At 45.6% G+C, this 27,469-nt stretch overlaps 2 protein-coding genes across 2 annotated transcripts in view; one reads left to right on the top strand and one right to left on the bottom strand.

Moving 5' to 3' along the window:
* The window catches only part of MAPKAP1 (MAPK associated protein 1), a 408,697-nt gene that overhangs the window by 359,833 nt on the left and 21,395 nt on the right, over positions 1 to 27,469 (top strand). The window lies entirely within an intron of this gene.
* On the bottom strand, positions 1,535 to 27,469 carry GOLGA1 (golgin A1). Its single transcript, XM_056860949.1, has 24 exons — positions 27,355 to 27,469; positions 24,873 to 25,021; positions 23,409 to 23,499; positions 21,650 to 21,724; positions 20,893 to 20,990; positions 19,169 to 19,201; positions 17,713 to 17,841; positions 16,994 to 17,163; positions 15,823 to 15,934; positions 15,313 to 15,408; positions 14,743 to 14,868; positions 14,378 to 14,473; positions 13,726 to 13,821; positions 13,523 to 13,618; positions 12,570 to 12,722; positions 11,143 to 11,238; positions 10,173 to 10,262; positions 8,466 to 8,568; positions 7,570 to 7,742; positions 6,457 to 6,603; positions 5,809 to 5,868; positions 4,263 to 4,409; positions 3,326 to 3,412; positions 1,535 to 1,673 (listed from the first exon to the last, which is right to left on the bottom strand). Exons 1-24 carry the CDS (start codon positions 27,422 to 27,424, stop codon positions 1,593 to 1,595), a joined length of 2,574 nt encoding a protein of 857 aa, XP_056716927.1. The 5' UTR covers positions 27,425 to 27,469; the 3' UTR covers positions 1,535 to 1,592.

The raw sequence follows: 27,469 nt of genomic DNA, 5'->3' as shown, positions 1-27,469 counted from the left end.
AAGGGAGAGAAGACACTTAATCACACTAAAGGCCAAATAATCCGTTATCAGGCGAGATATAAAACCCACCTACATTTCAGGAGGGTATGGCATCACTCCAATACCTTGTGGAGTAACACTTGTAAGTCCAGCTTGGTTCTCAGCTGGTGAGACAGGCAATTAGTTTAGGTAAAACACACCACTTAGCAGTAGCAAGTAAAAGAAAGTAACAAGGCAGCTTCTAGTTTTAATCAAAAATGTATTGCACAACAAATTAGCTTTCTACAAGCCATTACATAATACAGTCCCTCTGTACACAACATGAGTAGACAAACCAAAGTGTCCATAAAAAGGCTTTTTTGTATACATTCCATATGTGTTCTTTGTACAAGGAAAAAGTGCATCAGTTACTATTTAATGAATATATATACACACACAACCGCAGGCCTGTTCGGATAGCTGAAAAAAATTCAACACTTGAGCTACAAGAGGCATCTGAGGTTTTTTCTATGCTGTGCCTTAAAACTGGCTCTTGGAAATTGTACTCTGCATTCCTCCATGAAGCAAACTGACAGGTTGTTTCTTAAGCAGTTGGTAGAAATACTGTTGCTTAGCAATATGCAGTTCTGATAGCACTGCAAGCCACCATTTTCACATGGTTAGCCTTTGGTACAGCACATAGTATCTTTTTGTCTACTTTAGTTAAGCTGTAGTTTCCAAGCTGGGTGTTTTTTTTAAGTTACTAAAGAGGAAAAGTTGAGCTGAGATCAGTTTCTCGTTTCAAATGAACCATCTTGAAGGCTTCCCTGTATGTAGTGCTTTTTTAAAAAGAAAAAACTCATTCACATTCAAAGCAGCAGCACCGGTTATTCATGCTGCTGCTTCTGACAGCACATGAATAAGTTCTAGGATATGTATGAAGCAGATTGTGTCACCATGCTAGGAATGGTGCACCAACCCCCATAAGCAAATTTGCAGATGAAACAGAAATCCCTATCTGCTTCAGCAGCAGCCTTCTGTTCCCACTTTTTTTTTGAAGGGGGGAGGAAGAGCCCTTTCCCCTCTGTACACCTTTGCTACACTCTACTATGTTACTCTAAAAGGCAACTGAATAGTTATGTCGTAAAGACGATTTAGAATTATTTTTCTTTAAGAAAAATAAAAGTGACCAACTCTAGAAAAGTTGTGTTATCCTGCTGTAAGTTCAACATATGTTCTTTCCAGAAGCCGTGTTAATAAGCAAACTGGTCAGTCTGAGAAGAGCCTCCCAGCCATGGAGCATTTTTCACTGTCAGGAATGATGCAAGCGTTCTGTGATGACAGGAATAAAAATGCAGTCCAAGCGAACAACTGCCGCCGCCGCCACAAAAGTGGCCCTTTCACCTGCATGAGGCCTTGAGATCCAGCCACTTCATGGTCCACCCCAATGAGGGGGTCAGTTGTAGGAAAGGACATTCCCTTTTACAGTACAGATTTGTAAACAGTTTTTCAAAGTCCTTATACAAAATACTATAGTGAGCATACTTCAGAAACACCTCAATTAATGGGTGCAGCATCCTTTTCCTGGAGAGAAAGAACAACTTAAGGGTGGGCTGTGTGTTCTTTGGGGCCATTCATGACCATGGGGTCCTGGGACTTGAAATGGAGGGTCGGATGCTGCCCTTAGGAGACGGTTTTGACCCAAACCAGGACATCTAGTAGGGAGAAAAGCACAACACCATCACACTTGCAGCTCAAAAGGTAGTCCTGAGCAATCATGCACCTATTGCTAAGCACAGCAGTTCTCCCTCATTTAAGGCTATGTGTTTATCACAGCATCGACAGGAAAGCAGCCTCCCAGTGGCCACTGATCCCCCAAAGCAGAGACAGGCACCTGTGCCTCAAGATCCTCAATTCTAGCCCCCTTCTCTGATGAGGAGAGAACTTCTATTCACTGAGGCTCAGGAAATCACTATCCTAGGGCCAAAAGACATAATAAAGAGGAATAAGGTAAATTGTGCAATCAAGAGTAATCTAGATCAGGGCCACATGGGAAGAGGAAATTTAAACCCTTCAACCTACTCTAGTTTGCTAACTGAAACCAGGCTTCCTAGGCTATTAACCAATTTAAAGGAAAAGAGCCAGGCTTTTAAATTATACACCTTTCTCTTAAAATTGCTACCAATACAGCAAGGAACTCAGGACTGGTTGTAAAAACAAGCAGGGCTGGAAGGGTTATGTCCTCTTTGTCTCCACTCGGCTGTGATCTGGATATTGGCAGCATACCTTTAACAGACTGACCTCTGTCCTGTGTTTTTGGCCTCAGTTGCCTTTATCAAAAAAGCAACCAGCAGAAAGGTACTACACTGTGATGGGGAAATATCAGTAACTGCTTTGGGGACCAGAAACTTAATACAGAGGTTAGGAGGCTTCTTTCACTGTAAGAGGCAGTCCTACAAACCAGGGTTAGTGTGGACAGGACAGCTAGAGAAAGAAAATGCTTTGGTTAGATCAAATCTTACGCATCTGGTTGGGGGTGGTGGAGAATACCATATGAAAGCAGCTGATAATTTTTATAGAGTGAGGAAGGAACAAAGGGGTTGAAAACAGCAGGGTGCAGAGCCATTGGCATAATAAGAAGAGATCATAACAGTGGGGAAAGAAATCAGTTTAAGCAAGGCATTTGGGGAGAACACACTCAAAAACAAGAGACAATAGTAAGTAGGAAGGTTGGCAGAAGGCATATTTTAAGCAGTAAATGCTAAAGTTAATATTTCAGAGATTTTGAAAAGGCCTAAGCCCTGACCTGGATGGCCTAGGCTAGCCTGATCTCGTCAGATCTCAGAAGCTAAGCAGGGTCGGCCCTGGTTAGTATTTGGATGGGAGACCACCAAGGAATACCAGGGCTGCTGTGCAGAGGAAGGCACTGGCAAACCACCTCTGTTAGTCTCTTGCCGTGAAAACCCCAAAAGGGGTCGCCATAAGTCGGCTGCGACTTGAAGGCACTTTACACACACACAAGCCATGCCAGCATTTCCTATGTGACACCTACCAGCAGCATTTAAAAGCTGAACAAGAATGCCCCATTGAACAGAAGGGGGGAAATGGAGGATGCAGACTCAGCAATTCACAAGTGTAATTCTAATGCCCTGTAAATGCCAGTGACTACACAGCCGGCATCCAAGTGAAAGGATTAATTTATATGCAGGCAAGCGTTGCTCAGCGTTTCAGCTCAATGGCTTACTGATGAATATTTGAATTGTTGGGAAGGGGTTGTGTGAGGAACAGTAATGAAAGCTCTGCTGGTGGGGTTTGGATATACAAGTCATCCAGTGAACAGTTCCTGAGAGTTCGGATCAAACCTCACCTTGTATTCCAGGGTTTCCTTGAGCATCCTTTCTTCCTCTTGAGAGAAGTTCAGCAAAACGGACACAGCTTTGATGAGGTGGAATGCCTGAAACACAACAGCAGAGCCACAGTGGGTCATCACGCACAACCCCTTCCTTCATTCAAAAAAGTGGGTCCTGCCTTATCTCACTTCAAGGCAACTTGTAAAAGCAAAAATAAACATCAGTCTAGAAAGACTGAATGCTAAGCTTAAAGCTACTAATGCCAGAACAAATTAGTCCAGATAAATGTATGAAAAAAAGTTTTACAGGCTCTGCAAAACCCCAACAACAAGGGTGCTGCCTTCTTTACTTCTGTCAGGCTGTACCACAACACCAGGGTTGTTATAGAAGATAACTGCACCTAGCAGAGAGGGCATAACCAGAAGGGTCTGTTGAACAAATCTGAATGGTCACATGGTGAGAGGCAGATGTGAACTTTGATTGTGGAAGCAAGGCCAGATAGCTACAGAGCAGTCTCCCACTAACTGTGAGTTAAGACAAGGGCTGTGGCTCAAAGGTAGAGCACATACTTTGCAGGCAGGTCTGTAGCACAGTTCCCAGAATGGCTGGGAGAAATCTGGAGAGAGCCCGCCAGCTGAAGCAATCCTGAGTTAGATGGCCTAATTCTGTATGGCAGCTTCATATGGCAAGACAGTCTATTCCTGTTGTTCTATCTTGGATCCAAATGAACAATCTTCAGTTAAACTGCTTGCTTCTTCTGGTCCATTCTGGCCTGCAGACTTTCCATCAAAGTGAACTCATCAATTAAACACATTAATATGAATTCATCTTTTGCTTTCGTTTGTTTTACTTAAAAAAAACAATGCTGGAATTGTGTGGAAGTCCCCCTAGACATGGTGAAAGGGGGGGGGGGAGAAAGCAAAAAACAGTATCAAGCAACCTTTTTTTTTTTACCTCCGATTCCCGGCAGGACATAAATTTTAGTACTACGTGCTTAAGATACTCAAAGTTTATCTCCCGGGAGTCATTCAGGTCTGAGTTGTTTGTCACTGTCAAGGCAGCGCTGGGCACTTCTGGGACCTCACTGTCCGGTCGAATTTTCTGAAAGGAACACAGTACCAGATTAAAAGGCCCAGTGAAAATGTGCCATTAATCGACAGACCAGGTACTACTGCAGGCTTTCCTCCAACCCTTTCATGACAGCAAGCTGTTCACAAGAAGGGAAATTGCCTCTCCGCTAGGAAAAACCCGAGAAAAGGAACGCAGTCTTCCCTTCCCTGAGATCACCTCTAGACAGTCCACCAGCGATGCCTGCCCACAGACTGGAAGCCATAACTGAACAGATGTTATCTGAGGGGCTCATCAGCTTCCCCTGGTTTGTGTGATTCAGGTCCGTTAAAGGTATAGATTTGTGAACTGTTAAGGATTTTATAGTCAAAATCCTAACCACAATATGGAAAGGAACCAAATTAAATGTTTAATGGTATGATTTTATTTTTTGCATCCCACTTGGGAATGAATTTTGTTGAAAAGCAGATTGTTAAATAAAGTTCAGCTCCCAGGCAATTGCCATCCTGCACCAAGGAAAGCTATTATTCCACAACTTTGCATGGTTTATTATTTTATTTATTTATTTTTTAAAACTTGCTATTTTCAATCACTTATCCTGGCTGTGGTAGTTGCAGCAGGGGTAAGACCACCGACAGTCCCCCCCCCCCCCCCCGGCCCTGACCTCTGGAATCGTAACCAGCCTTTTCTCTGGCTCCTGAGATTTCAGCACAGACCGCTAACATATTTTGAAAAACTTGTTGATAGGTGCTATGAGCTCCACCTTGGTGGGGGGAGTAAAGGTAAAGGTAAAGGTCCCCTGTGCAAGCACTGGGTCATTCCTGACCCATGGGGTGACGTCACATCCCGACGTTTTCTAGACAGACTTTGTTTGCGGGGTGGTTTGCCAGTGCCTTCCCCAGTCATCTTCCCTTTACCCCCAGCAAGCTGGGTACTCATTTCACCAACCTCGGAAGGATGGAAGGCTGAGTCAACCTTGAGCCGGCTACCTGAAACCAACTTCCGTCGGGATCGAACTCAGGTCGTGAGCAGAGCTTTTGACTGCAGTACTGCAGCTTAACACTCTGCGCCACGGGGCTCCTGGTGGGGGGAGAGTGGGATATAAAACAAAAAATAAATAAATGTACTTTTCCTATCTCAAGGGCTAGAATGTTGCCTTTTAAAAAAAAGCCAAGTTTATCAGGAAGCCAACTATCAGCTTCCACTGTCACTTTATGTGCCATTCCTGCTGAATCGTGGCATAAAGGAGGCCATGGGTTTGGAAGAGAACTTCTAATGTGGCAATTTGGCAGAGAGTTAGACTACTTGTTGGTCACTTAAGCTATTACTCTTTGGAAAGCACAATAGCTCTATAAACATTCAAACATTGCCTGAAGCGCAGAGCTGAAGGAGTCATTAATTAGGCTGGTAGGCAGTTCGGTGGTAAGCTTACCAGTTCTTTCTGTAGTGTCTTCTTTAGTTCTGCCATCCTTTGCTGTAACTGCTTGATCATCTGTACCGGGGAGGGGGGGTGGAATGACATGACATGTCCAGAAATAAACAAAACCCAGCATTTTTTTACAGAAGCTAACTGCATCTTCTCAAGAAAGCATCAGGGAAGCCACTAGTTCCTAGCACAAGCCAGCTAGGTTTCACATGGGAAAGAGGCAACCATTTCACTATTATTAGCTATCCACATAAAGCAGCCACTCAACCTTGGAAATGTGGCACTGCTGTACAGAGAAGATATTACCATGTCAGCGAGACAACAAAACCGTGCCAGACAGAAAGCTGGCTACTCAGATGTACCTGAGGGTTTTTTGTTTTCAATTTCAGGAGCCTGTTTACTCAGGTAAGCAAATCCCTGGCTGTTTCAGACTATTCTGGCTCATTGCGTCCAGTGATTTCTGGGACCTTCTGCATGCAAATGGGCGTTTTAACACTAAACCACAGCCCCTCTAATTAGCATGAACGGGGAAATACCATGCCCTGCCTGATACCTTAGAGAGCCACTGCCAGTCGGGTGGGGGAGCAATAGTGAACTACACAGACGCCTGGCCTAAAGCAGGTTTATAAGCCTCCTGATCAACTGCAGCCTTACTTTGTTCTTCTCTACAATTTGCTGCTCCAATTCCCTGTTCTCCTTCTGCAGCTGGACTATGTCTGCAGCAGCCACTTCCCCGTTTGGCTCCACTTCTCCATCCTCAGCAAGGTGCAATTGTTTTTTCAAGGCTTTGGCTACCAATTCCTATTGGGAGACAAAAAGAGCCAGGATGAGCAAGATCAGAGCAGTAACAAAACAGTGCTGTGCACCAATTCCGAAAAACACAGCAAGGTTTCTTTTTATGCATGGTGAAAGTAAAGAAAGAGGCACTGACACCAAAGGAATAGCTATTCCGGATTACCTGTTAGCCCTAGTAGAGCAGGCTATATGGACACAGCACTTATGGATCAAAGAAAGCAAGGGGCATAGCTACACTAAATTTTGTGCCAATTCCGCAACCTAAATAAATTATGCAAATCTGAACACTTGTTTTTACCTAATTCATTTCACTTCTGCTCACCACAGATTAGGGCAAGGATTTATATAAGGCACAGTAGCTTAATTGCGTGGCCAACAGAAATCTTTCTCCATCATCAACCCAGCTTCACCAAGACACTACCCAGTCACTTTCAGGCATCTCTCTTTACCATAAGGGCTAGAAATGTTCTTTAAAAAATAAAAGCTGAAATTCTCAAAGCTGAATTCTGTGCCCAATATTGCACTGTACAGCTTTTCCAAGCTCTCAATGCAATCATGACACACAGAGTCCAGAATTTAAGCTATGAGGGTATCTTACAGAGTCAAGTCTAACCCATATTGTCTAATGTACTCGACGCACAGAATTAGATAAAGGGTCCAACTAGTTCAGCGCACTCTTTCCAATAATGGCCAGCCACACGCCTCCAAGAAGCCCACAAGCAGGGCCTGATGGCAATGGCTCTCTCCTGGTTTTGCCCACCTCCCTTGTCAGCTAAGTATACTGTCTCTGAAACTGGAGGTTCGCCGCTGCTTTCCAGGGATTCAGAGAGAAGTCATTCCCAGCAATCCATTAACTGGGTAAACCACAATGTACTGTAAGAGGCAGGACACTCTAGGCAAAAGCACTCAGGGGAAGCATCCCACTGAAATCCTTTGGCACACTATAAGTACTCCCTGCCACAGACTGAAGGCACATCTGCTCACCTGGCCCTCGCTGGCCAGCCTGCACTCCTGCTGCTCTTGTAGCTGCTGCCGCAAAGTGCTCATCTGCTCTCCCGCCACAGCTTCCCTCTCAGCAGCCTGTCGCTGGCACAACTCGAGGTCGGTCTGCAACTGCTGCATCTGCAGCCGAAGCTCCTCTTGGCCTGGGGCAGAGGGAAACAGCAAGAAGTGGATTCAGCAAAACAGTTTCCAGCAGAGCAGCTTGCTAGGTCAACACATGTTAGACTGCAGACACTGCTCCTCCCCACATCCACGCAGAGTATAAAGCACTCCCAACTAAGTCAGAGGAAACGACATCTCTGTATGAACAGCTCCTTTGCCATGCATCTGTTGGGACAGCAGAGAGGAACACCAAGGATGTTATGTGTCCAGGTGGTTCCATTCAGCAGTACCAGAAGCTTCATGCATTGACTCCTTTTACAGGTAATACTGAAGGAGCTTAATGCTGGTCTGATCAGGCTCTCTGCAATTTTCCTTCACCCCAAACTGGTTGTGGTTAATCAGAAAAAAGCACTTTACACATGCTTAGACATACCTTTTTAGCATACATCCCCAGGCCAAGGCCAAGCACTGAAACAAGAGTCCAGGATTAAGTGTGAAGTGCCCCACCCCTGCCTGAACATTAATTTATGGGTTATAATCCAGATGACACAGTTTACAGGCAATCACCACCAGCAGCAGAGAGTGAGCAAATTCCAAAGATTATATGCCAGAGACCGGCAGCTATCAAGAGAGATGAGAAATGAACTGAAAATGTGCACATGCTGAGTTGGAAAGCATCAGTCTCAGGAGAAGAAGGGGAGAGGGTGCCAAGTTATCATAGCACCTCCACCCTGCCAGTAGTAGTCAGGATTTGCTGGGCTCACCTTGCCTTAAGCAATTCAGCTCTTCATCCTTTTTCAGCAGCGTGTCAGTTTTATCCTTAATCAGCCCGTCCTTCTTCTTCAATAACAAGGACAGGTCGGCAACCTAAAAATAAAAAAAGAGGTTACGATGGAGCTCCTGGTCTTTACTTGAGAAATTCTCCACCCAAGAGCTCTTGTATGTCCTGACCTCTTCTTTGTACACAAGGCTTTTCAGACAAGAATGGCAAAACAGTGGGCTATGTACAGTGCTCATGCGAATCAGTCCCTTCTCCCACACCCTGCAAACCTCATCCTCAGCTACTGTCTGCCCCTTTGTCTTTTACACTGCTGTCCCTCTCTAGTCTATTTTTCCTTCTTCAAATTCTGCTTGAAGACACTTCGTCTAAAGCTAGCCTTGAATAATCCTGAGAGGCACCTCCACACACGCTGCTATTTGTCATTCCAGCAACAACTGTGAACTCTCCAGGCAGTTCCATGTTCTGTACAGCACCCAAGCCCTGCTGGTGCTACAGAAACATGTAATAGTAAAAAGACCCAAAAGCTTAACATCCTCACAGAGTCTTGCAACAGAAGGGCGACTGCTTCTGACTTCTCCTTACAGGGCAGAGGCAGGTTTAACAGCAGAACAGCCCACCCTGTTCGGGGAAAGCCCCAAGGCAGTCTCTCTCATGAACAGCAGGAGGCAGGTACAAAACCACCTTCACTATGAGAAAGAAAAAAGGAGTACCAGTCATGTACTTTTTCCCCTAGCACCACTAAAAAGGCCATTGCAGACAGTGGCTGAATGATGGACCAAGGCATCAAACTGGGCAATTAGTTACACACGAAGCTGCCTTATACTGAATCAGACCCTTGGTCCATCAAAGTCAGTATTGTCTACTCAGACCAGCAATATTGTCTACTTAGTGCGGTGTAGTGGTTAAGAGTGGTGGTTTGGTGGACTCTGATCTGGAGAACCAGGTTTGATTCCCCGCTCCTCCACATGAGCGGTGGAGGCTAATCTGGTGAACTGGATTTGTTTTCCCACTCCTCAACATAGCCAGCTGGGTGACTTTGGGCTAGTCACACTCTCTCCGCCTCACCTACTGCACAGGGTGTCTGTTGTAGGGAGGGGAAGGTGACTGTAAGCCAGTCTGATTCTTCCTTAAGTGGTGGAGAAAGTTGGCATGTAAAAACCAACTCTTCTTCAGTTTCTTTGCCTGGTGATCTCCAAAATAGGTTTGTTTTGGAGGGGCAAACGTCGCAATTCCCAGTTACTCTTAGCAGGCAGATTCCTGTTAGTGACTGCAGTCTGACCAAAATTTCTACCAAGCTGTTTTCCACACAGGGAGGGACAAGCTTATGTAGTTTCCTTCTTGCTAGGGTTGCACAAGTAAGCCCATGGCTAGCTTGGGGTCACACTGCAAACCAGCTTCCATAATGGATGCTCTAGATCAGGGGTGCCAAACTCAATTGTTACAAGAGTCGGATATGACATAAATGTTACTTGGTCAGGCCGGGCCATGCCTTGCCCGCCCAGATCGAGAGTGGGGGGATGGCTGCCTCAGCTGGCTCGGGGGCCAGATAAGAGCTCTCAAGGGGCCAGATCCGGCCCTTGGGCCTTATGTTTGAAACCCCTGCTCTAGATTCCCCCAGGGGTTGGTCTCTGGAGAAAGGGATGCAAAACCACTTTAAACCACAATGAAGTACTACCAGCACAGAACTCACCTGCTGCTGTAAGTCCTCCTTGTGTTTCCGTGTCTCTTCCAGGGCTTTGGCAATTTCAATGCTGACTGTTTCCCTGCTGCTTAATTCTGCCTACAAAGGAGCAAGAATCTTGAGGGTTATTGTCGAAGGAAAGTTGAGAATGACATCAAGTTGAGAGCAGTGGGGGAGAGGCCCCTCCCCAACCAATTCCCCCTCCCCCATTCTGGCCAGTTTTATCTGGGTGGAATTCCTATTAAATGCTTCTATAGCACAAATATAGGAACTTTATGGGACTGTCACCCCATATAATGACTTCCCAACAGGAACACTGGGGAATGAAGAAAGCAGAAGTGGAAGTCTTCCATAACAGAGGTTTTCTTTAAGCCTAGTGCTTGAAGCCATTCCATTTCTGAAGTTACACAAGTCCATGCTAGGCCAGTACCTTGAGAACCCCTCATACGGTCATACACAGCCAGATTATTGGTCCCATCTAGCCCAGTATTTGACAGCAGCTCTCCAGGGTCTCAAGTAGAGAAAGCATCTTTCCTAATGCTTGAGACCCCAGACTCTTCCGTTTTTGGCCTTTCCAGTTAAAGGATCACAGATAGCAGCTTTTGGGAAAGACCTCTCTCTGCTGTAGAGGCCCTGCAGATCCACTCCACAACTATCATTCTCTCCCCCTCCCCTTAATTTTCACAAGTCACATCTTCTGGGATGGGATAGAAAAATAAACATTTACAGAATAAAAATGAAGTCTTCCAAACCCCCTCCCTTTAGTCTAGCCAGCCAAAAAACTAGCTGGCTCGCTCTATGACTTAGTAATTTGCTTTGAAGTTTGGGCTCGGTCTTCTCCGCTGCACTGCAGGAGATTAACTGCATGGGCTTGACCCAGCCCCAAATCCATGCCGCCCATCCAGCCACAGGATCCCCGCTTCCGACTGGTTGAATACAGAGTTCCAGCCCACCCCCGCCCATCTTCCATGCCCCATACCTTTAGCTTTTCCAATTCTGACTCTTGCATCCTTGAAGAGCTTTCACATTCTCTGTGGCTGTCTTTGAGTTCTTCGTTTTCTTTCTCTAGTTCGCTCTAATGAAGTGGGAAAGCAATGGACTGTTTCATCAAGATTAATATTGCTATTTATACATCACCTTCTATCAGCATGGTGCTTTAGATTGTGAGACAATGCATCACAGTCCCAAGGAACGTAAAATCTAAAATTTGACATTGGGGAGACAGAGGAGTTGGTGGAGATGAACGAGGATATTCATGGGAACAGCTAAACAGCTCTAGGGGTGTTTTATTTTGGTACAAAGATGCCTACACCCACCCACCCTGCTATCTACCCAGTGTGTTTCAATGGACAAGTGCTGCTGGATCTCAGCAACCGACATTTAAATTGCACTCATCCAGCTTGAAGGATGGCCTTGGTAATGTCCTCAACCTCAGTTTCTTCACCTGAAACATTTTCACAGTGCAATAAACTCTCCTGAAATGGATACTTTCACTGGGTTGTTGTGAGGAAACATGATATGGTGGAATAGGTTCCCTTCTCAGATTATTAATGGTGTATAAATCATAAGATGTTTGGGTATTCAAATCAATGTGCCTCCTTGCCCAAGCAGAGCTGCTCCTGTTCCAAGGCCTTGTGTGAAGTTCCTCACCTATCCAAACCAATAACTTCCATCACAGAGCAGCACTCTGTGCCAGTGCTCACATCTTCACTCAAAGCAGTTAAAATGTTCTTGAACATTCCATGGTATCACTGTAACTCAGACCAATGTGTGAAGAGGGGAGGAGCAATAAAGGTGAAGGACCAGAGTTCGTTTTTAGTCATTACCTAACTAAGATAACTGTGGGAAAGGGACAGCTTATTTCAGATGCACATACAGCCCCCAAAGTGGGGCAAATGCCCCTCCCCATTTCAGCTTAGGAAAATGACGGGGGAAGGAAGGCTGAAGCCACTTCCTCTTGCAGTGCCATGGGCACAAGCTGAATTGGGCCCTACCACACTTGGGAACATTAGCTCCCTGATGTCGTGTCTGACTGTAAAAATAACAGAAGTGGACTGGGGGAACCCCAATCTGACTCGTGTCAGACATAACATCTAGTTTGGGTCCCAGAAGCAGTAGGTTTCTCGACATTATAGCTGTGAAGATTTGCCTCAAAGTGTGTGGGCAGTGCTCAAGGAGATTCCAGAAACCAGAGAATAGCTGGATTCAGTAGTTGGGAACAGGGTTTTGGTATGCTTGCCACTCCCATGACTAGCAAAGCCAGGATACGTTATGCAAAACAGCTCAATTTGCATAGTTTCTCCAGTTCACAGATTCTTGATTTCCTGGTCCTAGATTTAATTCCTTCTTGCTCTGAAGGAAGGAGAGAGCCCTGAGTACAACTCCAAACATCACAGCAGTACTCACAATCTTGTGCTTGGCAACCGTCATTTCAGCTTCTTGCGCTACTTCAAGGGTAGCAACCTGCTCCTCAAGTCGCCTGACCTGCTCGGCGCATTGATGCTTCACGGAAGAGATGGCTTCCTCTGATTTGGTGCTTTCCAGCTCCAGGTCCATTTGCTGCCAAGAGAGTAGGCAATTCCATTAATCTTGCAGGTACCAGAAGGAAGGAGTGTGCACATGTGCCTATACATTTATTCAGGATATTTATACACTGCCTCTTCTGAGTCTTGTTAAATCTTATGCACTACGTTTTAAAAAATAGCTTGTTTTGCAAGGTCTTACTCAATTGGCAAGCTTTATTCTGATGCACCTTCCAGCTTTATTTTATGGATGTGCAAGCCATTTTAGTCTGAAGCCATATAGTAAAAGACTGTGCTCAAAGCAAATTGCAGTGAGGCTGGGGGAATGTTACTATGGGCCCTGAAACAGTAAGCCACACACAGAACACGTGGAGTTTGGCCAACACACCTTTTCTAAGCACAGACCCTCAGGGTTCTGTTCTAGCCTGGACATCTTATACAGGTTACAATTCTACCAACTGGACCAGTAGTTTGCCCAAAATCCTAGGCAACAGGCGTGTGTCTGTGTGTGTTGCGTATGGGGGGGAGGGAAATCCAGATTCCTTGTGTGCTACTTGTTATGCCAATTCCATTCACCCTGACAAAGATGAAAAGGTTCTGGGGGATGGTTAGTGGGAAAATGAGCTGGTTACCTTGCAGAAGCTAAGCAGGCTTGGTCAGAGCCTGGATGGAAACACTACATAAGCTGACTTGGGTATGCATGGTGGAAGATGAGCAAGATAAAAATACAACAAATAATCCCTTCACCCTGCCTCGGCCAGGAAGGGGGGAAATTCCATACTCTGTTCGCGAAAGTTCTTAGTATCTGGCAAAGATATTTTCCCCACTCCTACTCACCAGGTTTTGGATCTGCTGCTCTCTCTCCCTGATATCATCTTTACTTTTTGCTGCAGCTTCATCGGCAAGTTGAAGGGCTTGTTCCAGACCTTTCAGCTGCAAGATGAACAAACACATTCATTCCTGGTCGAAAACCTTCAACTTCCTTCCAGTGCGACCACCCAACAAAAGGAGAAAAGCACACAGGCTCTTATGGCCTCTACCTGGTGCAAACTGTTCTCCTGGATGCTCCTCATGGCCTCTTCTCTCTCACTCAGCTGAACCTGCCCTTCTGCTACTTTGCAGTTCAGCTGTTGGATCTAGGATGCAACATGCTTTGGCTCAAGCCATGGTCTGAACTTTCCAGACCAGCCATGGAATAGAACAGCTTGTCGACTTGTGTTTTCTGCCCTCTGAGGGTTCCACAAATATAAGTGGAATTCTGATTTATCAATTCAGACACCATACCAATCTATAGCTAACACCAATTACAGTTTGCTAGCCAGTCCAGGATTTCCAGTTCTGACATGCTAGCTGACTACAAACTATAGCTTGTCGTATCGAGCCGTAGTTAAGCTCCCTTCTCTCAGTGCTATGTCTGCATCAAGTCACTAGCTCCAATTGTGCAGAGTTGCAAAGTTAGGCAATGTGCCTGGTCCAGATTTCACAAACTCCGTCACTTCATCCTTCAAGTGGAGAATAACACCCCCATGCCCACCCCCACATGGGCTATTCCATGCAGGGAGCTGGGGGGTGGACATTCAATGATGTGACATTCCCAGAATTGGTACAACCCTGTGAACACTGTACCATGCAAGTTTCCTGAAGGTGCATTAAGTTCTCAACACAAAGAGTATCCTTGCCCAGCATTCATACCTGAGTCTCCAAGAGGCTCAAGCTCTCCGCATGACTCGTCCGTGCTGCTGAAAGCTGCTGCAGGGCACTCTCCAGTCGGTGTTCCAGAGCACTTTTCTGGAGGAAACACAAATGGTCATTTTTAGCCAGAGCTGCACTACAAAGGAGCTGACAAACCCCAGAGGAAACCACAGAGCCTCCATGGAGTCTGAAAGTACACCCTTTGAACCAGGGGACTCTTGCAGAGCAAGAACATGTGTGAGCAAGCAAAGTCCAGTGGCTTCAGAAGATGCTAGGAATAAGGTCGGCCACTCATATATAAACTAGGTGTCCTTAGTGCACTGCTGTGACGTCCTTTCCAAGTGCTGCGCATGACATACAGTTACCTCCTGCAGCAGCTCCCGTACATGCTCATCACCAGAAAGGTTCCCTTCCAGTCGCTTCTCCAGAATGGTCAGTTTCCCTTGCAAGTGTCCCATGAGCTGGTTTTTCTCCTCTATTTCGACAATCATCTGTTGGAACACCCAATGCACACATCATTGCTCTGCAGCCAATTACTGGGGGAGAGGGGAACAGAGGGAGCTTTCAACCGAACCATGCGCTTTTCAGCAAGAACATGGGAACAGCCCTCTCTGGCAGTGGGGGTGGTGGATGGGAGGGACAGCTCTTTAGCAAAACTTCTGAGTGCTGCTGTAGAAATTTTCCCAGAAAACAGGAGCCACCATAACTCCACTAGATCATCTTGTTCATGAAAATGATGTGGAAACCACTCCTGTAATATGCATCAGGTACAGCTCTACACCCACCAGCTTTGCCAGTCCTAGAAATCTGGCCACACACCCTTCAGTGTTGCACAAGTACATTGGCCCGATGTTTTGGTCTTCCCTCTGGAACAGGCCAAGCACCAGATGTTGTCTTTGGTTGTCTGCGGTACTCATGCATGGGAAGTTCCATACCTTTTGCTTGTGCTGTTCATACTCCAGTTTCAGAGCTTTGTTTTCTGCCTGCATCATTTCCAATGTCATTTCACAACTGGAGGCAGTAACCTGAGACTAGAATATCACAGATAAATACCTTCAAAATCTAACCTTTGCAAAGAGTCACCACCACTCTACTGCTTTGGGGTCACTTATCCAAGCAAGGTGGAGTAAGATTGGTGTGTGTAGGGGGGCAGGGACAATGTTATCCTGGGATGACAATCCCCCTCCCCTTCTCTTCCAATCACTCCTCATTGCTGACTGCTCTTGGACCACTCATGAGTTGCTGATCCTTTGCACAACTGTGAACTCCAGATAGAGGTAAACAAGCCTGCTATTATGCTGCGACATACATTTCTTGGCAGCAAACCGAGGCTTGCCACTAAGTGTGTACTCATCAGAGGCACAGTAGCCTGTGGCAGGCAGCACTCCCTGCCAGTAAGGAAGGATGAATGTTGAAGGGAGAAGCACATGTATTTCCCGGCTTACATTTTGAAGATCTACTGACATCTGATGGATGTATGTTTGAAGTTCGCGGCCCCGCTGCTCCAGGTCAGTAATCTTATTCTCTGCACTCTCCTCTGCGTCTAAGAGCTCATCCCTTTGCAGAAAAGGGGGGGAAAAGTTCACACACAGGCCAAACACGAGCCAATGTAAAGAAGAGTTAACTGGTTCTTTATTAGCTCTTTTGTATCATCCAATATCTCAGCAGCTAATTAGGAAGGGAAAAACTCTGAAAGTGTTTGCATGTTCAAGTAGTCAACAGTTGAAAGTGATGAGATGACAGGTTCTCATCAAACATACAGCTGTCCGTCTGCTTGCAGCGATTTGCCATGAATATTTATTTAAAACCCACTTTTCTCCCCAACAGATACTCAAGAGAAGGTAAAGGCAAATGAATGGTGAAGACTGGACAGTGTGGCAACCAATACTAGTCAGCGGCTTTCACAAATTCATACGGGTTAGTGTGGGGGTGGGAATTGGTCAAGACACCCAATTGGCTCCTCTCAGAGCTAGGCAGGAGCAATGGGTGGCTACCCCAAGTACACCTGCACTCTAAACTAGCTCATCAGTAGGCTAGGTCTCAAAAGCCTGAGACCATGAAGTTGCGGTAGCTTAGGCCCTAGATTCCCCAACATCTCTTCAGCCAGAGTAACAATAACAATTTCCCCATGCAAATTCACCCTAAGGTCATGCCAGACAACACAAAGAGAACTGACAGCATTAGGAAGAAGAAGAGTTGGTTTTTATACCCTGCTTTCTCTATCTTAAAGGAGTCTCAAAGCAGTTTACAGTCTCCATCCCTTTCTCTCCCCTCAACAGACACCTTGTGAGGTAGGTGGGGCTCAGAGAGTTCAGAGAGAACTGTGACTAGCCCACAGTCACCCAGCAGGCTTCATGTGGAGAAGCAGGAAAACAAACGTGGTTCACCACATTAGAGCCTGCCGCTCATGTGGAGGAGTGAGGAATCAAACCCGGTTCTTCAGATTAGAGTCCACCACTCCTAACCACTACACCACACTAGCTCTCAAACCCAAAGGAATTCCCACACATCCACCCAATCTTCCCAAAAATTCAGGGACACAAGCCCTCCCACCACACAACACGCTCACGCCAAGAACCAAGCAGAAAAACCAGAGGCAAGATTGACCCTTCCCACCTTTCTGCCTCCAGGTCCGTATGCTGCTGTCGTAGTTCCTGCAACTCGGCAGCCAGACGTGAGGACAAAGAGTCGGAGGCCTGTAGGTCTTCTCGGATACAGGCCAGTTCTTTCCTGGAGGATTCCAGTTCTCTCTCCATTTGACCTAAGGATTCTTCTTTCTTCAAAAGCTGGATGTTTAAAAAATGGACTATACACATCAAGCAGTTCAAGGGAGGCACTTCTGCAATGGAGGAGCAACTTTTCACACCATCAGTACAGTTATGCATAAGCATCTGCCACCCCAGAGTAATAGGGTGGGAGGAAAAGGGAAGGCAAGGACAAAGTGAGGAATGAGGGCCAGCAGTGGCAGCAGGAGAGAGTGGACAAAGTCCAGCAGGCTTGGATGCAAGGGGGAAAGCAGCCGTCTATTGGGGCCTGGCAGCCAGGCTCATCAAACCCTGAACATACGAAGTTGCTTTATATGGAGTCAAACCCTGGGTCCATCTATCCCAGTGCTGTCCATTCTGACAAGCAGTATGCCACCAAGCAGAGAAAGCTCTTTTCTCTATACCTTCTACCTGATGGCCTCTCACTAGATTAAACTACAGGCCTCTGCCCTCCTCCTGAAACAGGCTGAGAAGAGGCAGTCTCCCAGAGGCAACAGGGCAGGGCCAGGCAAGAACCTGGCCGACTAGGACGATGTTAAAGAGCAGCCGGTCCCGCCCCAACTGCCTCACCATGTGCTTGACTTTAGCCAGTTCCTGCTGCTGGAAGCCTTCCAGCTCATCGTAATCGTCTCGCTTCTGGAAGAGATTCAAGCTCTGTTCTCGCATCTCTTGTAAATGTGCTGAAAGGCTCTTCCTTTCCTGTTAAGTGGCCGATAGGCATACAGAACAGGGGTTAGGAAACAAACACTGCAACACAAAAGGCAACCAGAGTCTAAGGGGAAGCTGCTTTGTATTTGTTTTCCTGCAAGTCCATCTTCATGGCCCCAGAGCCCTATGGGCATTCCCTAGGATTTCAGGAGTGGCTGCAGGTTAAGCTGCACTTTAGCACTGAGGGGCTCCTAGCTTCTTTGAAGCAGGACTCCTTTAAATACTCATGGCAAAAAAATCTTAGATGAGAAATGGTCACTGTTGGGATTCTCGTAGGATATGATGTTAGATCTTGGGAAAACTGAAGCTTTTGCCAAAATTAAAAAGTGCATTAAAGAGCTTGATTATAACAGCACTACTTTTTGTACTCGCTGCGTTTGTTCATCTCATTTTTTCGCAATACCACCACCATGCGGTTTGCCCGCTTATACTTATTATTTGACAACCCCTCACCTTTCTAGAGCCTTCTGTTTAGCTAGACTGAATGCCCTCTATGGTCATGCAGGGTAGAATTGTGAATATACCATATCCAGAAAGGACCTGTCCTTGCCCTTTTGGCTTTATTGATTCACTAGCTCATGCCCTTTTGGCATGCCGCTTTTATGAGGAATTTAGATCACGTTATATCTTTCCCCTTTTAATATATATCTTTCTCCTTTTAATATATAAATGAGTCTGAGTCTGATATAATGCCTTTTTTATTAAGTGACAGGGATCCCAAGGCTACATTGTCAGTGGCAAGATTTATTTCAGTCCCTATTCAGCCCTGGTTAGTATTTGGATGGGAGACCACCAAGGAATACCAGGGTTGCTGTGCAGAGGAAGGCACTAGCAAACCACCTCTGTTAGTCTCTTGCCATGAAAACCCCCCAAAAAGGGGTCGCCATAAGTCGGCTGCGACTTGACGGCACTTTACACACACACATCCCTCAAACATTAGATTTAAAATTATGCTGCTCAAGATCAATGGATCAAGGAGCTTCTAAGGGATAAAAGGAAAGGAAAGGAGTGGCTGCAGGCCCCTGAACAATTCACCCTCTGGCGGACAGCCTGGAAATGAGGCCCTTCCACCCATGTGCTCTTGCAGAGGAAGAACATCCACTGTGTGCCCCAGTCATTGCTTGTTGGAGAACAGCAACTGAACCACACACAGGGGAGAAAGAGAAAGGCAGAGAGACCAAGCAGCTCAAGTTATGCAGTACAGCTTCAAGCTTTGAGACCCTGGGTAGGTGAAGGATAGATCCCTGAAAAGGTAACTATCACTTTTTGCTCAGGCCTGTTCGTACATCTGGGGCTAGCTTTAAGCAAGCCAACTTGCCTTTTCAAGATGAGACAGCTTCTCCCTCCACTCCTGGAAACGGAAAAAAGGACAAGTAAACATTGGCTCGCCTGTTCCAGATGACAACAGGAAACAATGATGGGGCCAAGGAAGGCCTGCCTCACCACAAGTACCAAAAAAACACTAGGAATAAACCAGGCAGAGCTGAGCAGTAGCAACAAAGCCCAAAAGCCAAGTGGCTCAGAGCCTAGACAATCTGCTCTGCACACTTCAAAGGACATCAACAGCAGGTGTTATTGTTACATCACAGTAGGAGAGGGATCATAATTCCTTAAAGAGACAGCCTCTGAAGAAAGGAGAATCAACTGAGGGGCTATGTCCAGTATGGGAGGGGAAAGAATGAGAGGGCAAGGGCGACCTACCACCCACAGACGTGATAATTCAGCACTCTAAAACATTTATGAAGCTGCCTTGTACACGTTCAGACCACTGGTCCATCTAGCACAGTATTGTATTATCTGGCAATGGTTCCCCAGGGTTTCAGGCAGAGAAGGGTATTTCCCAACACCTGCTACCCAAGAGCCTTTAACTGGAGATGCTGGGATTAAACCCGGAATCTTCTTCTGCATGCAACGCTTTATCACTGAACAACCCAAGGAGGTGCTCTACCTTCTTACTACACCCACTAGCCACCCTCTGAGCATTGTACTAAATAGGTGGACTTCTCAGACTAAAACAAAACTCCAGTGGAAACTTAAAAACAGTTATTTCAATATGAGCTCACTTCTTCATAAAGACTCAAGTAACAAAGAAGTTGTAATCTCCTCAAAAGTAACAAGGAAAATAATTAGTGGGCAGGCCTCCCTCAACCTGCAATGGGCCAAAGAAATCCAAGGAAAACTCAAGGGAACAAAACACAATGCATTTGAAGCTTTGCCCAGCACACCCAGGGAAGATTCCCAGTTAAACATTAAAAGGTAAAGGTCCCCTGTGCAAGCACCGGGTCATTCCTGACTCATGGGGTGACATCACATCTCGACGTTTACTAGGCAGACTTTGTTTACGGGGTGGTTTGTCAGAGCCTTCCCCAGTCATCTTCCCTTTACCCCCAGCAAGCTGGGTACTCATTTTACCGACCTCGGAAGGATGGAAAGCTGAGTCAACCTTGAGCAGGCTACCTGAAACCAACTTCCGTTGGGATCGAACTCAGGTCGTGTGAAGAGCTTGGACTGCAGTACTGCAGCTTACCACTCTGCGCCACGGGGCAAACATTAGGGCACCAAAAACCCAGAATTCCACTTAAGTAATTCTATGGTGTGTGGCTCATATATTATTGTTGAAAGAAGCAAATTGCTCAGCAACTGGCAGCTGCAACAAATAATCATAACAAGGAGTTGGGAAAGGACAGACAAATGAAGTGTTTGGATGGTTTGGGATGTGGAAATTCCACAGATGGCTTTGGAATGGGCTGAACAGAATCCAGAATGACTCCATTTTAAAATAAGATATGGCTGGATAGAATTTTACTATTTAAATAAAGGAATACCATAGTAACTAGAAATCCTTTTTTGTTACATATACAGTTGTGGAAGATTGTTTTAACTAAACATAGTCTCAGGTATCAGGCAGGATAATTTCTTATATTAAAAAACACCAAAGTATTTAGTGCCATGGGATAGCAGGGTATCCAGGATAACGTGTATCTCCTTCTAGCAATACTCTACAAACCCAGACTGTGCCACAGATTTCACAAGAACTGTTACCTGGTCCTTCTTCTCAAGTGCTAAGGCCATTCCCTCCGCCATCTTGGCCCTGCTGGCCTGGTGAGCCTCATTCTGTTCCTGAAGCTTCCTCAGAGAGGCTGTGGATGACATACAACACACAAGTCCAAATAACATCTGTGCATTATCTAAGAAACCTCTGTAGTTCTACGTTTCATTTACCTTTCCTTCTAGTTGCCTCATGGCAACTCTAGAAGGCAGGTAAAACAATGATTTTGAGCCCGCCTCATCAGGAAAACAGACAAGTTTTATTTTGCAGAACTATTCCGCTATGCCGTTTTTCAAATGGTAAAACAGGGATTCCAATAAACAGGGCTGTATATATTTTGCATTTAAAAAACATGCACAAGAAAAAGCTGAATGCTGTATGGTAGCATTTTGTTTGTACAAAACTAATGCATTGATAACTTTAATTTTCCATAAATAAGGAAAATAGTGTAATTTTACATGCTAAATAAAGTATAAATGATGAGTTTTATGTTCCCCCCCACCACACTGTTGCCCTCTCACCCAACAACTGGTATTCAGAATTGCCCTGCCTCTGAACACAGATTTGAATTTGAGCAAGCTCCCTTTTTAAAGGCACGTAACTTAGTGTCCGTGGCTTCATCTTGCAGCAGCAAGTTCCATAAACTAATTTTGCAGACAGAAATCTGGTAAGAAACCCCCTGCTTTCCTCTGTACACTTTCAGAGATTCTCAAGGCCCCTTTTAAAGAGAAACATAAGAATGATACGTACAATCCTGGTGCTTCTCTAGTGCAATTTCAAGCTTCTCCTTAATCTTCTGCAAGTTTCGGACCTGCTCGGCATAATCTTGGGGGATGGAGGAGAGGTGGTGGCACCAGCCGGATGTGGACAGACAACAGACCAAAAAAAAGGGGGGGGAAGAGAGAGAGGGGGGAAGGAAAAAAGATGAGTGAAAAGGGACAATGATTTTCTTAGTCGGAAAATCATCTTTGTTCAGGCAAGGCAGGCAGCCTCAGTGTTACTCCTCTGAAGATGCCTGCCACAGCTGCTGGCGAAACGTCAGGAAAGAAAATACCAAGACCACAGTTTCATTTGGCTTCACAGTCAAGGGGAGAGGGGCTTCCAGTTTCCTTCTGGTGCCGTTTTTGCCAGTGGAAAGGGCATGTGGAGTCGGAGAAAGGGGCAAACAGCCCCCTACGGCTGTTTCCACTGGCAAAAATGGGATGGGGGAAACCAGAAGCCTCTCTTCCCCCTCGCAGTGCTTCAGAGCCAAATGGAGCAGTTTCAAAATAAGTTACCCAGTTCTTATGCGTGACAGCAGTTGGGTTGGGCACCCACTTCCCAACTGCTGTCACGCATAAAGTCTAATTTGTCTCTTAGACTGAGTCTTGCACTCTTTTCAACATCTCTCAAAGTAATCCCAGTTAGTGCTTTGGGGCATAAAGTTAAGATTTAATTGCAGCTGCCTCTAGAACTCTCTGTAGATCCTCCTGTAGAACTGCCCCCCAACCCTGCTCTACCGACAGCATAACCACTGAGCACGTTACAGAAAAGGGTCCCAGCAAATATCTAATGATACATGGCTTTTTAACTACACTACTCCCTTGCACATTCACTCCCCAGGGTTTTTCTGCCCCTACAAGACCCCATGACTGATGAGCAGAGCTACGTTCTTCCCAACTCTTCCAATAGTCTACTGCGACAATTTTGCAGGTGTGTTCAAGAAGGTATGTACCTGTATTTAATGTACTGTGCGAATGGGCCTCTATTATCCCCAAGTATCTTTGTATGTACTGCAAGCCTGACCTGGGCCGTTACTCCTTTAAAATACTACACAGCACCAAAAAACTAACAATAGAGGCTGCCCCCACATCATTTGATAAGAAAGCAACAATCATATTCTTAGAGGTGAGGAAGTTTTACAATATTGATAATCCACTCAATCACATGCAATCTATTACAGCATACTAAAGGAATGCAGCCAAACACAAAGTTTAAAAATAAAATATGAAGCTGTCTAACACAAATTTAGGTCACTGATCCCTCTAGCACACTACTTTCTGGTAGTCGATGTCAGACGGAGAACAGGAAATCGGCTCTCGGCTCATCTGGGAATACTTTTTATACTTGTTTGCTAAACAGTGGGTAAACTTCACTCTGTTCAACAGGAGCCAGGCTTCTTTTCACAGAAGGAAGGTTTTGGCCAGAGACAGACAAGGAAGCATCTCCCAATTCACCCCTGGAGGTCCCAGTCCATCTGCTCAAAAAGACCCTGCCTCCTAGTGGATGGCCCGAACCACTGGATGGTGACAAGCAGGGAGAAAGGTCTATTTCCCAGCTCTACTAACTGGAGATGCCACTCACTGAGCACCTGCATGCAAAGCATGCACTCCAATAAGCCATGGGCCCTTCCCCTTTTGAAGTCTGCCTGAGTGGTAGGCAGGAAACTATTACTTGTACATGTTTATAGTTTCTGAATTCAGCACCCTTGTTCTCAATTTCAGCATGATTTACACAATGGGAAACATACCAGAGAGCTTGACTTCCAGCTTCCGTATTTGTTCATTCCTTCGGAACAGCTGAGATGAGAGGTCTTCTCTGGAACAACTTCCATCGGAAGGCTTGGCAGGTTAGAGAGAAACAGGCAGGGACACTGATTTAAAATTTAAGGGGAGAAGCAATCCAATATACCAGTACAGTTCAAGACACAAGGAAGGCTGAAGAGTCCTCCCCAAATCCTGAAACAGATTCTAAAGGAAATAATAATGCATCTACCCACTAGCTAACCTAGTAGTTGGAAACAAAGTTTTTAAAAGGAAGGCTATCTTCCTGCGACTTTTAAGTAATGGGAAATGTTCTGTTAGTTCTTCCTTGTGGCTAAAAAATACAGGCTTACTAAGCTGCTCCTAGATCCTCTCTCATGATTAGATAACATGCTTTAGTTGGAGACACTCTGCTGGACTCAACATGGCTCTTGATCAATCATCACATAATATATTCTCCCTGGCAGGAATAATTATGCAGAAGCACCAACCATCACGTCATTACAAAAGGGTTCATGAGTTGGAGGAAGCGGCATATCATCCACTCTCTAGGAGAGTGACAGAAGTTGAGTTCACAGAAAATGTTCAAGGTGGTATTTGCGACCTGCATTTTTCTGTGCATGTTTACATCAGACATGTTTAGACCAGGCAAAGACTTATACCAGAGAAAAACTGGGTACAACAAACCCCACCAAAAATGACTAGCTACGTTTTTCTGGTTTACTTTATTCCACAGATCTTCTGCAATTCACAGAATATGGATAAATGAATAGCTGGTTTTGTAAATGCTACGACTGAATGCACACTAGGAGAGCACTACTGGACCAGAGTAAAGATCCATCTAGTAAAACATAGTGTTTCTAGTTGCCCCAAAGATCCATAGCGAGGGTACAATGATCAACATCTCCTGCTGCCACTGCCACCCAGCCACTGGTATTCAGAGGTACACTCCTTCTGAACATGACGCAAGTCACATCTAAGCATCATGGCTAACAGCCACTGATGGACCTGTTGGTAGAAAGTGCTGTCAAGTCACAGCCGACTTATGGTGACCCGTCTTGGGGTTTTCAAGGCAAGCAATGTTCGGAGGTGGTTTGCCACTGCCTGCCTCTGTGTATCAACCTTGGATTTCCTTGGTGGTCTCCCATCAAAGTAATGAGCAGGACCAACCCTGTTGATTTCCCAAGATCAGATGAGATCGGGCTAGCCCAGGCCATCCAGGTCAGGGCCCTATCCTAATGGACCTATCCTCCATTAATGTAATCCCTCTAAGACACCTAAGCTAATAGTCATAAATACCTACCATGGCAGTAAGTTACACAAGTTAATGATGTGTTGTATGAAGAATACTTTTTTTGTCTATCTTGAATCTATGGCCCATCATCTTCACTGGTTGCCCAAAAGTTCTAGAATTTTGAAAAAGAGAGAGAGAGAAAATTCTATTTACTTACAAAGTCATCCCCTGAATCTGCTCCCACAGATGTGATTGACTCCTTGCTGAATGATCGGGGGATCCTGGCCGCCCCTCCTGGCCGTGGTGCGGTAGCTGCTTCTTCAGCAATCTTCTTCTTCAGTTTTGCAAACATCCTTGTGTCAGGCCCTCAAAGATAAGATTGTTCCAAATCAGATGGCCAGCTAACACAGAAAGGGACTGGAGAAATCTCTCTTTATGTCTAACCTCACTTTCATCTGGTGAATTTCATTCCCTCAAGGGACGTCTAGTCCTGCAGTACTTGGAAATAAATGAGCCACATACAAAGACCAAGTCTAACAAGGCAATTACATAAACATCATGTATTACATGAGCCTATTATCAACAATAGTATTTTATATTTAGAATAGCCTCTGTCAAACTTTTTCAACTCCTAATATTTTAAAACTTTAATCTCTCCTGTGCCCATCCATTCCCCAAAAGTCAATCAACTATTTGATAACTAAGCATGTGGAGATTCCTTTGTGTTATGACATGGATCCCAATAAGGTACAGAAGAGTCTGTGGAATGGGGAAAGGGCTATTAAAGGTCTCCACAAGAAAATTACCTCCTTCTCTTTGCCTTTCTTACTGCCACTGACTTACCTGCCCAGCTGCTCTGTAGGACAGGAGCGCCTCAGCTCCTTCCTCCAATTGTAGCTTCTTCCTATGAAAAAGAATTTCTCCCACTTCTACTTGACTGTCTGCATCAGCCAGTCACTGATGCAGTCCCACCATTCACAACTATCCTGTAGGTCTTGAGACCCTCCTAGTAGGTGCATCAGAACTAGGAAGGAGTTTCAGAACTTCAGCTTTAACAGGTACCTTGTTTAGAAATTCAAGATCACCTGACAGGTCGCCACAGACAACGTGAGCTTGTAGTGCTTCTGAAAAATAAACAATGTGCCATCTTCCAACAAAGGGAGATTTTCACAGCTGTAAGGCAGCTCTCTGGATAGTTCCTCTATCCTTTTACTATGCTAACTATATGGTCAATATCAAGGTAGGACAAAAGTGAGACTAGCTAGGATTTTGATTGGATTGTAGCTGAATCAGAGAGGTATCATTTCATGGCACAATCCAAACCCTACTGCTGAATGCTTGAGGATGATGACTAAACCGAAGAACTCCAAAATATGCTGGTGCCAAGTTGCAGTGGTGATATAACTCCAGCACAGAACTGGGAAACATCAGGGGCATGTTGGGGGTAAGAACATGGCTCAGACAATATTTTAACCCTCCTCAGCCTTGGCCACACGCCTTAGTGCAATGTTACTCCAGTGCCAACCCTGGCATAGCTTTAAAAATCCTCATAAAACACATGCAGAGGGAAAACTCAACTGCCTCTCACCATATCCCCCAAACAATAGCACAGCTTAAGGCACCAACTAAGTGCAGTCGATCACACCTCTCCCTATCACTATATAAAACCCAGTCAAGACAGCCAGAGCTCAGATGATAGAATGCATCGTGGGAGCTCCCTCTCAGGCCTCATGTTGTGCATATTCAGAACACAAATGGGGGGGGGGCCTTTGGTGATGGGAACCCCAGAGAAGGGCCAGTTTGTCCAGAGTGCCCTCTTTCAGTGTAAACAGGCAAGGCAGGGAACCGCCACTGCTGTAGTATATGACTAACACTGCTTTGCACCAACTCCTTACAGATACTCCACCTCAGGACCCAAACAGAGCCAGTGTGGTGTTGTGGTTAGAGTGCCAGATTAGGATCTGGGAGACCCAGGTTTGAACCCCAACTATGTAATCGAAGCTGGCTGGGTGACCTTGGGATAATCACACACACTTACCTACCTCACAGGGTTGCTGCAAGGATAAACTGGATGAGAGAAAAATGATGTAAGCTGCTCTGGGTCTCCATTGGGGGAAAAGATGGGCGTATAAATGGTAGAAATGAACACACACAAACACATCTAAGGGGAGCCAAGGACAATTCAACACATCTAAGCAAGGGGGGCTGCCCAAGCTGTGACCATTGAAAGTGCCTCCCCCTTTCCATTCAGTATATGCCCCAAACCCCACCCAAAGTTGCTAGCAATAAGTATATAGTACAGAATGGGGGGGGGGCTTGCAGACATGGTGAGAACACTGCATTGTACTCTCAGCACAATGTCGTGTCACGCCAGTGTAACCCTCTGCAAGCAGGGGATACAGGCAACACAACAGACCTGGGTGACTTCCAGCCATTTCACCCCATATTTCTGGCCACACACTAAGGATGCTTGAGCAGAACCCGTGCAGCTCCAGCAGCCAGTGTGCAGAAAATTTTGATACATCTCCCAACAAGGGATGGGTGAGTTTGGCTCAGTGACTATACCATGTTCCCCAAGAGGTGCATCCCACCACACTGAAACATCCAAAAGGGAAAGGGGCTGGGGAAACTGTAAGAGCACCATGCATAGAATTATGGCACCCACTTGCTGTTTGCTGCTGCCATGAAATATTACTCACTACCATCCATGTGTTTCTTTGGACTCTTTGCAAGCAGCCCTCCAGAGGAAGAGGCCAGGGTGGACTCCATTCACAGTGCAATGCCAGTCACCTGCTGAGCCTGCAACACAACCAA

The sequence above is a fragment of the Euleptes europaea genome, chromosome 14 (assembly GCF_029931775.1).
Source record: "Euleptes europaea isolate rEulEur1 chromosome 14, rEulEur1.hap1, whole genome shotgun sequence".
In the NCBI taxonomy this organism is placed as follows: Eukaryota; Metazoa; Chordata; class Lepidosauria; order Squamata; family Sphaerodactylidae; genus Euleptes; species Euleptes europaea.
The sequence above is the reverse complement of the archived record's forward strand: the minus strand, read 5'-3'. Positions and strand labels throughout refer to the sequence as shown.